The 17,430-nt window shown below is 37.8% G+C and overlaps 1 protein-coding gene across 3 annotated transcripts; it reads right to left on the bottom strand.

Annotated features, from left to right (window-relative positions):
* Window positions 1–1,659: 1,659 nt before the first annotated feature.
* Window positions 1,660–16,794, bottom strand: commd6 (COMM domain containing 6). Of its 3 annotated transcripts, none has more exons than XM_003218658.3 (7): window positions 16,689–16,794; window positions 12,317–12,375; window positions 9,886–9,951; window positions 9,597–9,673; window positions 8,049–8,217; window positions 5,598–5,750; window positions 1,660–2,187 (listed from the first exon to the last, which is right to left on the bottom strand). In XM_003218658.3, exons 1-7 carry the CDS (start codon window positions 16,726–16,728, stop codon window positions 2,137–2,139), a joined length of 615 nt encoding a protein of 204 aa, XP_003218706.2. In that variant the 5' UTR covers window positions 16,729–16,794; the 3' UTR covers window positions 1,660–2,136. The 3 variants fall into 3 exon arrangements, with proteins under 3 accessions (XP_003218706.2, XP_062831637.1, XP_062831638.1); XM_062975567.1 differs by lacking the exon at window positions 16,689–16,794 and adding an exon at window positions 16,556–16,631; XM_062975568.1 differs by lacking the exon at window positions 16,689–16,794 and adding an exon at window positions 16,329–16,347.
* Window positions 16,795–17,430: the final 636 nt, after the last annotated feature.

Here is a 17,430-nt window from a genome sequence, read left to right as displayed (position 1 = left end):
CAGATGTATTGTTGATGCCTATACAGACACTGCACTTGTGTGACCACAACCATTGAAGGATGGGAGCATATAGGAATTGAGACATAACTCTCAAATTACAATAGTATCTCAACTTAATTGCCAGATCAGCACACATGACTCATCTCAGTCTGGAGGAAAATTATAAATCAGGAAACAAGATCAGAAGTCACCTTGACAAGGAGTCTGCAGTCAATTCAGTGCTTGGGTTGCTGTGAGTTTTTCGGGCTGTATGTCCATGTTCCAGAAGCATTCTCTCCTGATGTTTCACCCACATCTATGGCAGCATCCTCAGAGGTTGTGAAGTCTGTTGGAAACTAGTCAAGTGGGGTTTATTTGTGGAATGTTCAGGGTGGGAGAAAGAACTCTTTTCTGTTTGAGGCAGGTGTGACTGTTGCAATTGGCCAGCTTGATTAGCATTTAATGGCCTTGCAGCTTCAAAGTCTGGCTGCTTCCTGCTTGAGGAAATCCTTTGTTGGGAGATGTTAGCTGGCCCTGATCGTTTCATGTCTGAAATTCCTCTGTTTTCAGAGTGTTGTTTTTTATTTACTGTCTTGATTTTGGAGTTTGTTTTAATACTGGTAGCCAGATTTTGTTCATTTTCATGGTTTCCAACTTTCTGTTGAAATTGTCCACATGATTGTGGACAATTCAGTGCTCATTTCTAACATTTCATACATAAGCTGCCTGGTCAGAATCTGGCATGGATATTTTAGGGACTGGCCAAAAATTTCCCTTTCCAGATTCAGCCATGTAGTTCCACACTGAATGCTATTTTGACTCGAGAAGACAGGGTCCCTACATTTACAGAATTAGGTTTCCATAGAATACAGCCACCTTTAATAAAACCTGGCCTCGAGGCCAAAAAAACTAAAAAAAAACCTACAAAAACAGTCACACATGTGCCCCTTTCATGGTCAAACAAGGGTGTATAAACATAAACAAGATGTGTGGAACTCAGGATAATCGGGGCTACTGCTGGAAAGGAGGACATAATGAATATTTACACAAGTTAATTAATGGCTTCGGGCACAATGGGCATAAAATTATTAAATACAGGATGACATTTACAATACCACAAGACTAATTAAATACCACTTTATAAGAAGAGGTATTCTATGAGGAAGTAAAATTTTAAGCTACACACTTACGTTCAGGAAATACGTCTTAGATGTTATCTCCAACAGTCAAACAGGGACAAGAAATTTGATTATTACTCGGATTCCAAGAAATAGCCATCTATCACTAACAGCATGAATCCCTAAGTTTAAGAAAGTATTTAAGGCTTGAAATCTTTGCATTTCTCTGGAACTCTGAACTGTTCTTATTCTAAATGTAAGGAAAACAAAAAGGTACTATTTGACTTAATAAATGTATATGTTCCGTGCTGCTTCATTTACAGGTCAGCAGGAAGCCGTGAACTTAGTTTGAAGTATTCAGACCTGTGAAAATCTAACCACAGCCATAAATAATCCTTACACCCACTTGTGTACCTTTGAATGCCAGCCCAAATTACTGTGTGAAATACCAGTTAGCAGTAGACAGGTACATTCATATACACATGCAATTTTAATGTTACTAAGTAACATGAACCTCCCCATGAAAGGCCACAATAAATGAATGAGGATAAAGGTGCAGTAATATTTTCCAACATTTTATTTATTAGATTAAATATTCTTTAATTGTAGAATGGAATGTTGGCTCCGCAAGCTATTTTTCATAGGCAACGTATTAGTCATATGTTATGCACTCTTCATTTACTTATAAATACAGAGAGTACTAAATATTTAAAACAAGATATAAAATGGACCGTTATATCCCAACATCTATCCTGTGCAACCCATATCATTGCATTCTGGTGGAAGTTGTGTGCTCCCTATTTCTGCTGTTAAGCAACACATTCTTGAGTAATAGTTAATAAAAGGAAGTGTCTTTACAGACTGGCTGTGGATCTTCAGATATTTTTTTTCCAAATAGGTATTACATAATAGATTGTCAATATCATGAAGACAATTGGAATGGTGATCATCTTCCATATTTTTCTTCAACAAACACAATTAACTTTCATCGGTAAGACCAAAGCACTCATTTGACTCATGTGAACTATTGAGGTGCTGTTCAAACCGTCTCAAGAATGCTTGCCATCTCCTTGAATTGACTGTAGAAGTTCTAAAACAGAAAGCAGACAAGTACATATAAATATTGGCATTAACACAATGAGCTATTGTACTCTCTGTGCTTGGAATGTACATACTAGTTCAAAACTTCACTTTGGCCCATTTTACACTACAGCACATTATGCACATCAAATCTCTCTCTCTCTCTGTCCACATGTAAATTCACTCACGTTTCAGAAAGCAACCCTGGTGCAGAGTTATATGTGCATTTCATGTTATTTATTTGTCAGAAGCAAATTGAGGGTACAGTTATAATATATATATGTTTTTTAAAACACAAAAGTTAAAACTTGACATTATACTAGATTTCTTTGGACCAGAAGCTGGCCAAGAGTGCCTCTGATGTCGCGGTGAGAAGGTCCTCCATTATGTATGTGGCAGGACTCAGATTACATTGTAGTAGGTGGTCTGTGGTTTGCTCTTCTTCTCTACACTCGCATGTGGACTCCACTTTGTAGCCCCATTTCTTAAAATTAGCTCTGCATCTTGTCGCACCAGAGTGCAGTCTGTTCAGCACCTTCCAAGTTGCCCAGTCTTATGTGTGCCCAGGAGGGAGTTTCTCATCCGGTATCAGCCATGAATTGAGATTCTGGGTTTTAACCTGACACGTTTGGACTCTCGCTTGCTGGGATGTTCCTGTGAGTATCTTTGTAGATCTTAGTAAAGCTGTTTCTTGGTTTAAGGCATTGGCATGCTGGCTGGTATCCGAAGAGAGGATGGGGCGGAGATGTCAATGCCTTGGTCTTTTCATTACTGGCTGCTATTTCCAGGCAAACATCTGGTGGTGTAATGCTTCAATGGGAGTCCTTCCCAGGTAAATCTCAGGGCTCAAGATGCTTGTCTGTTCTTAAGATGAAAAGCACACATCTGTGTTTTAGATGGATTAGGAATCAGCTGGTTTTCCCTGTAAAAGGCAGTAAGAGCACCTAATGCTTTGGAGAGGTGTTCAACCATTTCAAAGCTCCCTACTTGAGTGGTGATAGTACGATTGTCAGCATAGATGAAACTCTTTGTCCCTTCTGGCGGTGGCTGGTCATTTGTGTAAATGTTAAACACTGATGAAGCAAGAACACTCTCCTGTGGCAGGCTGTTCTGTTTTCATCATTTGCTTTTTGGATCCTGGAACTCAGCAAAAAAGCTCCTATTTTGTGGCAGATTTCCTATGAAGCGGGTGAGGTGGTAGTCCTTTGTGATATTATATATTTTTCTCAGGAGAAGGTGATGATTTACAGTATCATATGCTGCTGATAGGTCTATGAAGCCACCTCCTGTAATCTGCTTCCTTTAAAACCATCTTCTATGTTCTAAGTCAAGTTCAAAACTTGTGATGTGCCCCTTCACATGTCCACATCACAAAACTTGTAATGTGCAGCTAAACATTTCATGTTTAGCTCAAGCCATTAACAATTTCTAAACTCATATCTCTTACCATGATTGAAAATTATGGTCATAACACTAAATAACACACATTTCAGTCCCTCAAATGTAAATCACAGACCACTTATTACAATGCAGTCTAAGCCCTCCTACATACACTATGGAAGAACTTCTTACACCAAACACCAGAGGCACTCCAAGAGCTATACCAATGTCATTTGGGAGGAAAAAATCCAGATTTCTTTTACAAAATTTTAGAAAAATACAACCTCTCGGTGGCCAGCTACTGGTCAAAGGACATTTAGTATAATGCCAAGTTGTTGTTGTTGTTGCTTTTAAAACTTTTTGTGTTTTCAAATACATTACAACTTGTACCCTCAGTTTGCTTCTGACATGATAAATAAATAAGTCCCTCAAATGTTAGCCCTGTTTCTGGGTATATTTGACCTGCTGATTCCAAAACTGGGCTGCTTCCCAAGGGGCGAGGCCTCAGTCCAGAGAAGTAGGCCACGAGCGCTGCTGCAGCAGCGATCGCGGGACGCTTCCTCTGGCCTCTCCCTCTCCTCTCGCAAGAAGGAAATCCCTCTCGCAAGAGGAGAGGGAGACGCAGGAGGAAGCGGCCTGCGATCGTGGCCTTCTTACCTGGGCCCAAGTGCCGAGCGGAGGGAGGAAACTTTTCCCTCAGCTCAACGCTTGGGCCTTTAGAGAAGCGCTAGGCATGTCGCTAAGCAGCAGCATGCCTCACGCTTCCCTGGGTCCAAGCGCCTGCCGGAGGGAGAAGTTTCCTCCCTCCACTAGACGCATGGGCCTATAATCGGGTTATCCGATTAATCCGGGTAACCCAAGTTGCAGTCCGCCCGTTTACATCAGATAACCGGGGTTCTACTGTATATCATTCTTTGTTCTCAGGGAGTTTCTGAGAAGATGAAGGGCAGTAAATATCTATACAAATCATGCATGTTTAACTACAGTAGAGTCTCACTTATCCAACACTCGCTTATCCAACATTCTGGATTATCCAACGCATTTTTGTAGTCAATGTTTACAATACATCGTGATATTTTGGTGCTAAATTCGTAAATACAGTAATTACTACATAGCATTACTGCGTATTGAACTACTTTTTTGTCAAATCTGTTGTATAACATGATGTTTTGGTGCTTAATTTGTAAAATCATAACCTAATTTGATGTTTAATAGGCTTTTCCTTAATGCCTCCTTCTTATCCAACATATTTGCTTATCCAACATTCTGCTGGCCCATTTATGTTCGATAAGTGAGACTCTACTGTATTAGCAAAATGACAGGTGTGAGGCAGGAGGGGTGGGGATTTACACATACTCTTATAGAGAGATCTAATATATATTATTAAAAACGGCAGATACAGATAAGGCCTGATCGAACAAACTGTAGTAATTGTTCCCAAGACTGGATACTGACCTGCCACGAATACAGACAGCACTGAGCTGCATTAAGATGGCAAGTAGCAAGTGGGAAAAAGCCACCAGGAAAAAAATGCATCATACGGTTAAGATGAGAGAAATATAACCAAATACATAAACATATTTATGTTTATGAAAAAGGTATTTCAGCAACCAGTATTTCTACTGTATTGTGTTCATACTGCTCAAATCTCCTTAGCCTTCATGTTAATTTAGAAGTTAATTCAGCTAGAAGACTGATTAATTTACCAACAATTTCTTAATATGCACCATCTGATTATTTAATAAATGTCAATGATATTTTCTGCTTCCCATAACATTTTTCTCACTGGTGGGTGATCATTACATAAAGGCTGAAATCCAACACTTAGTTCTAACTGAAGTAGACCTATTGAACTAACAGGGTTTACATAAGTGTAACCATTTAGCAATTCAATGAGTTTAGTTGGTAATAGGAATTGGATTTAGACTGGAGAATCAATTAAGCCTACACTGTGACATGTTATGCAGTTCATTTGTAACAGTGTCAGAATGAATGCCAGCCTTTGAAAGAAAGCAAGAAATATGAAAGATGACTACTAACCTGAAACTGTGAGACTGTCATTTCAAATGTTTTGCTTGTGATGTGTCCTGAAGCGTCTGCCACCTTCATTGCGATGGTAACATATGGGGATTTCAGAGATTTACAGTTGTCAGAACTGACTGCCATCCCCAGTTTCCACTGAAAATCAATAAGCTGCAAACAAAAGCAGACATTTCAGATGTTTGCTCTGGCAACTGGAATCATTTAGAATTGCTAAAATACACGGTGACATGTTGCAATTCAACACCTAACTGTTGCTTGGCATTTCATGAGTAAGACGGGCTCATTCGCTCCTCTCAGTTTCCTTTCTTCATTTACTGGATCACAGCAATCCAAGATTTGCCAGTTCAGATATTTTGTGGGCTATACCAGTGTCATTTGGGAGGAAAAAACCCAGAATTTTTTTTACAAGATTTTAGAACAATACAACCTCTCAGTTCCTGGACAGAGAAAATTTAATAGAGAAAGACCCCAAATCCTTATAAATAGTTCATTACTGAACTTTTAACTGAGCAACGGGTAACTTTGGCTATTACCCAAAGGCATTTTAGTCAAAATGGTATCCATCCTATAGAAGAGAAACAATATGACAACAATGACAAATTTCTGAGAAACCCCAAGGTCTCCTTGGGTACAGTTTTAAAGTCACTGTACATTGTTCAACATGGAAAATCTCCATTCTTCACACAATTCAAATTTTTTTTCACATTATTCAAAATGTATTTCTAAAATATGTTTGTAAAGATTAAGACGTCTGATAGTTTGTCTTCTTTTCACTAAACTATTTCCTTTGTGATCTCATCCCAGTGACTGCAATATATTTTGTAGACTATAGTGCAATTTACTTCCCATTTCTCTTTATAAAGCTCTTCCCCATCTGCAAATATATATTTGAGTGCCAGAAGACACAACCATTTAATTTAGTTGAGTTAGTAATCCTGCTGGCATAATGATTAAACAAATCTTGAAATATATGCCTTGGGTTTTAGGTCTCAAACTGAGTCCATGAACCTAGCTAGTCTATCCTCAGGCGAACATTTTGTTATGTTTTCTGAGGCAAGGAGCAATTAGAATCTGACTACACATTTGCTGCAAGTGTGTAGTAAAATGATTAAAAGCATAAACTGAATGTGTTTCATTGAGCCGCAGAGATCAAAAGCAGAAAAATTAAAAACAATATAAATCCACCCTCCATCTTGATGGTTTTAAGCATAACAGATTCTCTGTCCTGAAGTGTGTGAGTGAGTGCACAAACACACACACACACATATACAGGGTTAGGATTTAATTTTAATATATGTGGATTTCCTTTGAGGATCTTTAAAGTTCAGTGTCAGGTAAGATTCCGTTTGGATAAGGTCTGGGTTTTAGCAGAGCAGGTCAATCACCATAAATCTTGCCAACCGGAAGCTTAAGAGCTCAAAGCCTGGGTCAGGATAAGCTCCTGACCTTTAGCCCAGGTTCTGCCTACCTAGCAGTTTGAAAACAAATGTGAGTAGATAAATAGGAACCACATTAAAGCGGGCAGGTATTTAGGCTCAGTGTTTCGATCAGAAAAAGGAGGACGTTTACAAACAAAGAAAGCTCTTCGGCAGGAAGATGGAGTAACAGTACTGCCGGTAACCAGAATCGAGCACAACATCCAAAGATGCCAAATGATGGGAAAGCCTATATATAGCTCTATCTGTTGTCTGTCTTGTCATTGTTATAATCGGCATTGAATGTTTGCCATATACAGTAGAGTCTCACTTATCCAAGATAAACGGGCCAGCAGAACATTGGATAAGCGGAAATCTTGGATAATAAGGAGGGATTAAAAAAAGCCTATTAAACATAAAATTACATTATGATTTTACAAATTAAGCACCAAAACATCATGTTTTACAAGAAATTGACAGAAAAAGCAGTTCAATACACAGTAATGTTATGTAGTAATTACTGTATTTACGAATTTAGCATCCAAACATTGCAACATTTACTACAAAAACAATGACTACTAAAAGGCAAACGACCTTGGATAATACAGAACCTTGGATAAGTGAAGCTTGGATAAGTGAGACTCTACTGTATGTGTTCTGAGATCCGCCCTGAGTTCCCTTCGGGGTGAGAAGGGCAAAATATAAATACTGCAAATAAATAAATAAATAAATAAATGTCAATTTCAACAATATTTAACATACAAGTTTGAATACACTGATCAACAGACTGTTTATGAAACACAGTTTTGCTCAAACCAGAAGCAGTCAATGAATGCTTTTTAAATTTTTATCTAGCAGTTTTATTCAAATTCCAGAAAACTATAAAGTATAATCCAAGAGTAGTGATTTTTTCCCTTTAGTATAAGCAGGAAATAACTTATTGTTCAAAATGTTCAATACATCTAGATATTTTACTCCAGTGCTCTAAAAAGGGTATTCCAGGGGTAGCCTTCTATCCAAAAGAACTATTTACCTGTCCAACAGCTACCATATGTTTTGCATCTTCTGCTGCTGTGAGAGATCTTCCCTGTTCATTCCAAACATGCCGAATAACCTGTATAGCTTGTTTTGGCAGGCCACCAGCTGCACTGCTTAGCTTGGTGGACAGTTCTTCAGATGAGAGTTCACATTTTGCTGCTGTGCTATAGAACAAAATGAGAGCGGGGAGAAGGGATGGCTCTGATCAGCTTGATTTAAAATAGAAAAGATCAGCCTTTTAAAGTTTTCTTTGGTCAAGAGAGATGAACACATAATTTAGCACTTGTTAAAATATTATTACTCTAAAAAACTTTCCATCATAAAAAAACACTTTTTATCTTGATACTAAAAAATCACTATGTCTTTTTAAATACTTTTGTAGCCTAATGCAGAATGTTAAAGCAGACTTCATTGTTCAGCCTGAACAAACAGATGCATTCTATGCTACATTAAACACTTACATGCAAATACAAGTGGCGAGTAAAGATCAATTACAGAGATCAGGTGTCTTTCACAAAAGCTTTTAGGTAATTATAGACCTTCTTCTTGAAATAATTCAGTTTTGACACCATTGCCTCAGTTTATCAGCTGTCTAGGGATCTAACCCATGACACTCTAGTCATCAAAATACTGGAAAAGCATATGCATTTTAAAGGTTTATGTGCTTATTTATGTACACCCACATTTCTCAGATTGCTTTCATTTAGATTAGTTATGGCAACAAGCGGCTCCTAGCTGCTCTGAAAGATCTCTTTTTTACTGTGAAATATTTAGTTTTGTAAGACCTTAGTTGCAGTAGTAACAGCAAAATACCAAGTGGGAAGCAAGGCTGTATATATTCAAATTAGGCTGGATCAACACTGACAATATAATGCAGTTTGAGCAGCATTATATGGTCAGGGTAGACTCATATAATGCTGTTTGCAACCAACAAAATAATATGAGTCTACAGAGTTGTTGTATGTTTTCCGGGCTGTATGGCCATGTTCCAGAAGTATTCCCTCCTGATGTTTTGCCCACATCTATGGCAGGAATCCTCAGAGGTTGTGAGGTATGGAGAAACTAAGCAAGGAAGCTTAATATATCTGTGGAAGTTCTGGGTGGGGGGAAGACCCACCCACTGACAACATTATGCAGCTCAAACTACATTATACGGCAACATAGATGCAGCCTTAGACTTTCATTATTCTGTATTTTATTAAGACAAAATGAAAGAGGAGACCTTAGAAATAACCAAAACAACTGTTATACCTCAGTACATGAGTTCAAACCATTAAACAGATTTGTTGCAAACCAGGCAAAATTTTCCTTTCAAAATGTTTTTAGTGGGGAAGCAGAATCCAGAAACATAAAATATTTTTAATTTACAGAAGCATGGGTAACAATACAATTTTAAAAAAATTGTCAGAGCATAAAGATAAAATTCTTAAGTTTGTTATTGCAAAAGCGCTTCCTTCTATGCCATTTTGCTACATATAGAAGAAAGTGTTAGGGATGCACTTCTTGAGCCATCAAAGTGGTAGGAAGGGTAGCTTCTGCTTACCTGAATACGAAGGAAATAGCATTTACTACCTTTGCCAGATCACTAGCAGCTATGTTAATTCCTGCTGCTTGAAATCTCTAGGAAAGAAACAAAATTCATTGGGTTGCAACATAAGACAAATTAGAGAAGTGGTTAAAAATTGGCCTAAAACCAACTAAAAGTCCCAGCTAGAGTAGATAATTTGAATAAATGAATTTTACGTAAGTAGTCAGCAACAATTTGTTGGATGTACTCGCAACTTCACTTTGAGCAATATTGTTTTCATTTTGCTGCTAGCTATTCACCTTACCTGACATAGCTCAATTGTATTTACAGCTGGGATCTGACATTGCAGATATCTGATAATTTGTTCACACTAAAAAAGGAAGAGAGAAGCAATTTTCACTGGTTAAAAAACTGTAAGTATAACTTGAACAAATGTTTATTCTGGAAAGCCACTGTAATCCTGTGCTTACATTTGATCAGTGAAAAGATGGTAGATGATTTCCCACTTTGTACATACCTAATTCTGGAACTCATATTTAAAAGGTTGGCTTCTGATTCAGAAAACCCACATGGTGTTTGCTCTGTGCGAAAATTAACAGCTGACAATCTGCTAATTGTCGGCTTCATAGCAGAAAAGAAACTTGCCTAATCAGCTTTAAAAATCTGCTCATGCCTACATATTTTAGTACATTATTCAATCAAATTAATTGATTAATTAATTAACTAATACAACAATTGCAACACTTAAAGTTGAGAATCAAAGGCCAATTTTTGGCAACTGTGTCTCTCTTTTTGACCTAAAACACTAATAAGGATGCCCTTTCTTTCTGTTATAAGCTGTTTTTATAGGTATCCCACAAAATGAGTTCATATTGACATTTTAGGAAAGTCTAATCAGATTAATGTAACGGGTGAACAGCCAACTGAAATTACTACAATCAGTTAACAACTGTAAATGTATATTTTAACCACCATATGAAGTATTGTGACAGGTTAGGTTTCCCCTGATGTTAAGTCCAGTTGTGACTGACTCTGGGGGTTGGTGCTCAATCAAACAATGTAACACCTATTAAAAACCTTTGGCTTCCAATAAAATATTTTACAAGCCATGCAAGTGGTTTTGAAATAAAAGTCAAAAATCAAATAGTAATTTCAATGATTTACGGGAGATTTTCCTTTCATAAACTACCAATTCATCCATTCAAGTTTATCAATTCATAAAATTATCCTTTCATGTCATTGTATCATAATGCCATCCATATACATGGCGAACAAAATAACAAATGAACAATACCATCCACATGCAGGTTCAACAGTAGGTTTGTAATCCAAAAAAAGGCGCAAGGCAAAATTCAGAAAAAGGGGATATGGAAGCATGGTAAATTGGAGGAGAAAAGGTGTTATTCTATGATCTGTTATATCTGCTGAAGTTACAGTGAGGTACAGAGCTTTGTATTGGCTTGTAATTAGGACAAGAAGCTTGAAGAGGCAAGAGATGATGTAATGATTGCTCTTTGAATGAGAAAACAGCACTTACTAGGAGACAGGAGAAAGGAAATTGCAGAGAGCAGGAGAAATAGTGAAAAGAAATGAGATTTTGAGATTGATAATATTTGTGACCAGTACTTTGAATCCAGACCAGAGACATATTGACAGGCAACACTATTCCTTGTATAAGATGTTACAGTCAGCAATCTAGCTCCTGTATTTTCAACTAACTGCAATTCCACGTTGAGTTCCAAAATGGTTCAGTTTTGAGCACACTGCAGTGGTCCTGTTGTAACTATGTTATCTATTTTCCAGGAAAGGCTTTAGCAAGTAGAGAAGCTGAACCTAGACTTTGTAACTCCAAGCCACAGAGTCCACCTGCCTTCCTATATGAGAGGAGGATTTAAGAGTACAGTAGAGTCTCACTTATCCAACATAAACGAGCCGGCAGAACGTTGGATAAGCGAAAATGTTGGATAATAAGGAGGGATTAAGGAAAAGCCTATTAAACATCAAATTACGTTATGATTTTACAAATTAACATCATGTTTTACAACTAATCAACAGAAAAGGCAGTTCAATACACGGTAACATTATGTAGTAATTACTGTATTTACAAATTTAGCACCAAAACATTGCAATAGATTGAAAACATTGACTACAAAAACATTGGCGATTAACAAACTGACTTCAAATAAAGATAGAATTGCACAAAATGAACTTATAGTAATGACATTGTCGGAAATTAAATCCGTAAAAAGTTCAGTTCTTGCTGCCTAGAGAAACAGCTGTGGATCCAAGAGGGAGGCAGATTGCATTGGATAATCCAGAACGCTGGATAAGCGAATGTTGGATAAGCGAGACTCTACGTTACATCCAAATTATGTACTGTATTTAGGAGAGCTCAACCTCATCCAGGACAAATAACTTACCCAATTTGCACATATGGGAGCCACCTGCCTGAGCCTCTATTTATTGAATTCAGGTTCACTTTACAAAGGCTGGATCTATACTACCAAATAATGCAGTTTCAGAATGTAGTTTAACTTCATTGAACTGGATTATATGAGTTTACACTGGCATATAATCCAGTTCAATGCAGTTAAACTTCAATGACAATTTTTCTTTTGTGAAACGAATTTCTAGAAACAAAGGACCAATCAATGTAAGCTAGATAACACAGTGACATTTTAAATATTTTATAATGTAGTGAGACTTAAAATGAAATACAGACAGATGTTACTTACTAGTTCTGCAAATAGATCCTGTGGTATTGTCTTAATTATATCAGTTGTGTTACCAAAATCTATAACATAAAGATATTCTGCAGTTAGGAATAAACATTTTAACACATTACTCAATACAGGCAAGACACTGTTTTAAAAAATGCTGCTACATGTACCTTCAGCTTACTTAAATCTACTAAAGAATCACTGAACAAAGACTATGAATCCTTAAAATTAGTTCTGGACTATCAGATATTTTTGATCTTTGCAGCTGACAGCACCTAGCATACAAATAGGGAGACTGTGGAAGTACTCTAATTTCTCTTGTCTTCAATCCTTTGCATGTGTATGTCTGTAGAAAGAGAGATTCACAAGCAAGTATGGGTAAACATGGGAAGGCTATTTCAGGAGCATTGAGATAAAATGTTAATTGTACACAGAATTCTACCGAGTCCAACCAATTTCATCTACTATAGGCTGTCCCTGAGTTACAAACATCCAACTTACAAACATCTCGTAGTTCAGAATGGGACTGAGACAACAGGAAGTGAGAGAAATCTACCCCTAGGAAGGGAAATTCACTCCTGAAAGAGTTCTCATGGGGAAAGGGAGTCTCCATTGAAGTTTTATCACCAATCCGTGTTTCCACAACAAGCCAATTTTTTCAAAATCCAATTCTCACAAGGACAGAAAGTGAGGTAAAATCTTCTGAACAGGGGCACAGACAGAAAAACAAAATTCACAGGGGTGTTAACCCTTCCCTATGCTATCCAAAGTTAAAAACAAAAATGTAGCTGGAGTAACACTTTAAAAATGGACCTGTGCCGATTTATATACAAATTCAACTTAAAAACAAAACCTACAGAGCCTTTCTTGGGGACTGCCTATATTTGTAACCCTCCAATATCTTTTCATGGTTTCTTCCACTATTTTGCTAACAACAACAACAGAGGGCCCTTCTGGTACATGATGCCAAAGAAATTGGGGAACGATGTACAAAAATACAGATAATAAATGTTGGAAGTGTAAGACTAAGGAAGGCTCATACTTTCACATGTGGTGGACTTGTGAGGAGACAACAGCCTATTGGAAGAGTATTCATAAAGAATGTCAAAGAATTCTTTAAAAGGACTTTTCTATGAGATCTGAATACTACCTACTTGGAATGTTTGACACAGAGTTCTTTATTGACCGGAATAAGGAAAAACTATTCACTTATTTTGTTACAGTGGGGAGAATGGTCTTTGCGATGGATATAATACCAGACACAAAGACTTGGTTACTCAAAGTTACGGAGATAAAGGATATGGACAAATTAACATCACTCTTAAAGAAGAATACCGGTTGAGGATTAAAAATGACAGACTGGTCTGCTTTTGAAGAATACTTAGAGAAGAAATAAGGATTCGAAAGGGGAAAAAACAATCTTCACATATATATTTCTTTTTTGGGACTTAAAACGGAAGAAAGAAGCATGGAAGTCACAAACTTAACCCCTTTACCCTCCTCCCCTTGTCTTTCCCTTCCCTTTTTTTCTCCATCTTTTCTTTTCCTACTTTTCTTTACCTAAAGTGTCCTCCCATTTTTATGTAATGAAAACTTTTTTCTTTCTCTCTCTCTCTCTCTTTCTCTCTCTCTATATATATAAACAGAAGGTCCTTCCACACAGCCATATAACCCACAATATCTGCTTTGAACTGGAATATATGAGTCCACACTGCTATATGTGCCAGTTCAAAGCAGATAATGTGGGATTTCATTCAGCTGTGTGGAAGGGGCCAGACAGAGGGGAAAAGGCTAGTTGTACATTGTAGCTGACAGTTGTCAGTATCCTCTAGCATGGATTCTATGAACATTTTATGGCTTTTCACGTCACTATTTTGTCATATTGCCTGCTGAATATGGTTACCTTTACAGACTTGGAATTCTAGCCATGTTTTAAGGTATTACCTAAAAACACAGTCCCCATCTATACTGACCACTGAATGCTTCTTAGCAGGGTGTTGGATTGGATGGCCCATGAAGTCTTTTCCAATTCTATGATTCTAATGCAGTTTCAAACTGGTATTGAAGAAAGTGATTTTGCTCTGCAGATGATTACATAGGAAACGAATCTGAGGCCTGGATGGAAATTACACAAAACAAGGAGCACATGAAGAGCTTTCTTTCATGCTCTTTTGCGGGAGTTTACTGTCTGGCCACCTCAGTTTGAAGCAAGAGTTGCTCTGAACTGCACCAATAGGTTAGTGTAGGTAGGGCCAAGGAAGGTTTGTAGTTTATTGCAATTGCTAACTGAGAATGGCTGGATTGTGTCATCTGGATTACTACCATCTGTTCTTTAAAAAAGACAGCAAAAAAACCTACTTTATCCAGAATGCTATAGCTGCTTGAATCAATGATGCACTATAAAAGTTTGAAACTATTATTCAACTTCTGTGTCAGAATACGAAAGAACGCACACATCAGCTAAAATGAAATGTTCAATATATGTAGTGTATATATGTAATGTATTTGCACAACACAATATATGTCGTATATTTGCACTAATTTTGAGCATTGTTTATGTAATATCAGAAGATGCAATGTCTTTCAAATTCTAGCAAAGCATAACTTTTTGCAAGTACAATTGTTTCTTCTATAAAGAAACTAGACAAAAATAAGCTTAGTTGATATGTTTATGTTTTTAAATATTGTGTTTTAATGGTTTAATTCATATTTATTTGTTATCAATTTTAGTTAATGTCATGTATTGCTTTTGTATGTCAATTGCGGCATTGAATTTTGTCATGTTGTACACCGCAGAGTCCCCCTTGGGCTGAGAGAGGGCGGTATAGAAATGCAGTAAATAAATGGACTAAAAATATTGGCAAGTTAAGTCAAATATTTTATTTATTTATTTCATACATTTGTATTCCGTCCTTCTCACACACACATACCCGGGGGGGGGGGGGCACATAGGGCGGCTTTAAAACCTGCAGATGCCAAAAACAAATAAGTTATAAAAAACAATAATTAAAACATCCATTATAAAATATAATTTAAAATTGCACAAGTCTATTATAAAAATATAAACTTAAAGGGATTTATTTCTACAATAAAATTTATTATTGTTCCGTTTTTATGACAAATTTTAAACTTGCATCTTACGTTGAATCTCTGTTTTGTGTATTTTAATATGTATCTTGTGGAAATATGTTTTAATATTTATTTTAAAGAAAGTTTTTAGGTGAATGTGTGTTTACAGTGTTGTAACCTGCCTCAACCTGTGGAGAGAGGCAGGGAAGAAATAGATTTTTAAAAAATTATTATTACTACAATATTGTTTTTATGCCATCAACATGCCAATTTTTTGTGAAATACAGGACAGTTTTGTGTTGAGTTTACATTGCAAAATCACTTGCCCGAGAAAACTATTAAACTTGAAGGCACTTGCACAGATAAAGATGCATGGAATTTAATATAAACTGCTACTGACTAACATGAATGGGATCAGTTTGTAAACATTAACACTGATTGTAGAGATATGGACTAGCCAATGTTTGCCACATAGTACACATCACAATTATTTCCAAATTAAGGAAGTGATGCCTTCGGTGCCTTGCATAGAAAGAAGCTGCTCTGAAATCCTGCAAACACGATCAAATGTTGGGCTGTAAATGGTCAGTGGCTACAAATTAACAATTAATAAAAGAACTGACACCTAGAAAGCAGTAAGAAGGGTCAAGAAGAAAACAGGAAAATTCCAGACAGAAAACAACCAGGGCCAGTTAACACCTCCCAACAAAGGATTCCCTCAGGCAGTAAGCAGACAGTCCTTGAAGCTGCAAGGCCATTCAATGCTAATCAAGGTGGCCAATTGCTACATTAACACTTGCTTCAAACGGACAAGAATGCTTTCTTCCACAGATATATAAACCCGTCTTGCCTAGTTTCCAACAGACCTCCCAACCTCTGAGGATGCCTGCCATAGATGCAGGCGAAACGTCAGCAGAGTATGCTCCTGAAACATGGCCATACAGCCCGGAAAACTCACAGCAACCCAGTCAAAAAGTTCTTTCGCCAGCAGTTTTGGAAATAACAGCGATACAGATGCCCTATGCTCGCAGTGGTTCCCATTCTTTGGTGCTCCAAGTGTTTTGGACTCCAACTCCCAGAAGCCCCAGCCAGCTTGGCCTACTGCCAGGAATTCTGGGAGTTGAAGTCCAAACCCCTGGAGGGCGTTAAATCAGGATTAGCTCCCTTTATTACTCTAAATCTCACTCTTGGGTAATTGTGCAAAGAGCGCAGGCTTATCTCTTTCTTTCCCACTCTGCTTCCGCATCATTTATGTCGCGCTTTCATGCCAAGTGTGGTTCCTTTGTTCTTAAACCAATTGGCTTTTTGGGAAACTCACCCCAGGGATCGGCCAGCGTCCCTCCCGTCCCCGCAGCCATTGAGCTGAAGGATACGCCCCCAGCTCACCGCCCTCAGTCCTCATTGGTCAATCTGAAGCCACGCCTACTCACGCAGAGCAATCGTATTCTCTCGAACCTTTCTTCCCATCCAATCAGGAATTATATTTTCTTTCCTTACGTGATTTCTGATTAGGTGATGACAGAGGGCTAATCCCGCCCTTCCGTGTCGCTAGTGTTGAGTCCCGATTGGCTGCTTTGGCCCGAGGGCAGAAAAGACAATCGTGATATGGGTTAATGTTACGGCATGCTGGGATTTGTATTTTGGTGAGGCACCGGCATTCTTTGGCGGCAAAGGCTGAAGGCATTGCAGGACTACAACTCCCATGATTCCCTAGTGGTGTTACATTTCATTCTTTCTACAGTGTAGATTCCCCCAGTGCTGACTTTTGTGTTTCTTTGTTAATTTCTGCACACTTTCATGGATACCATCTTGGATACCTCCCAAGTTGACAGTTACTTTGATAATTGTTCAAGTTGTAATGCCAGGTTTTTAGCTCAAATTCCAACACTGGCTCTTGCTAGAAATAGAAAGTGTAATCTGAGTTGCTGTGAGTTTTCCGGGCTTTATGGCCATGTTCTAGAAGCATTCTCTCCTGACGTTTCACCCACATCTATGGAAGGCAGCCTCAGAGGTTGTGAGATCTATTGGAAACTAGGCAAGTGGGGTTTATATATCTGTGG

This window comes from Anolis carolinensis, chromosome 3 (genome assembly GCF_035594765.1).
Source record: "Anolis carolinensis isolate JA03-04 chromosome 3, rAnoCar3.1.pri, whole genome shotgun sequence".
NCBI lineage: Eukaryota > Metazoa > Chordata > Lepidosauria > Squamata > Dactyloidae > Anolis > Anolis carolinensis.
Note: the sequence above shows the minus strand (reverse complement) of the source record. Positions and strands in the feature narration are given on the sequence as shown.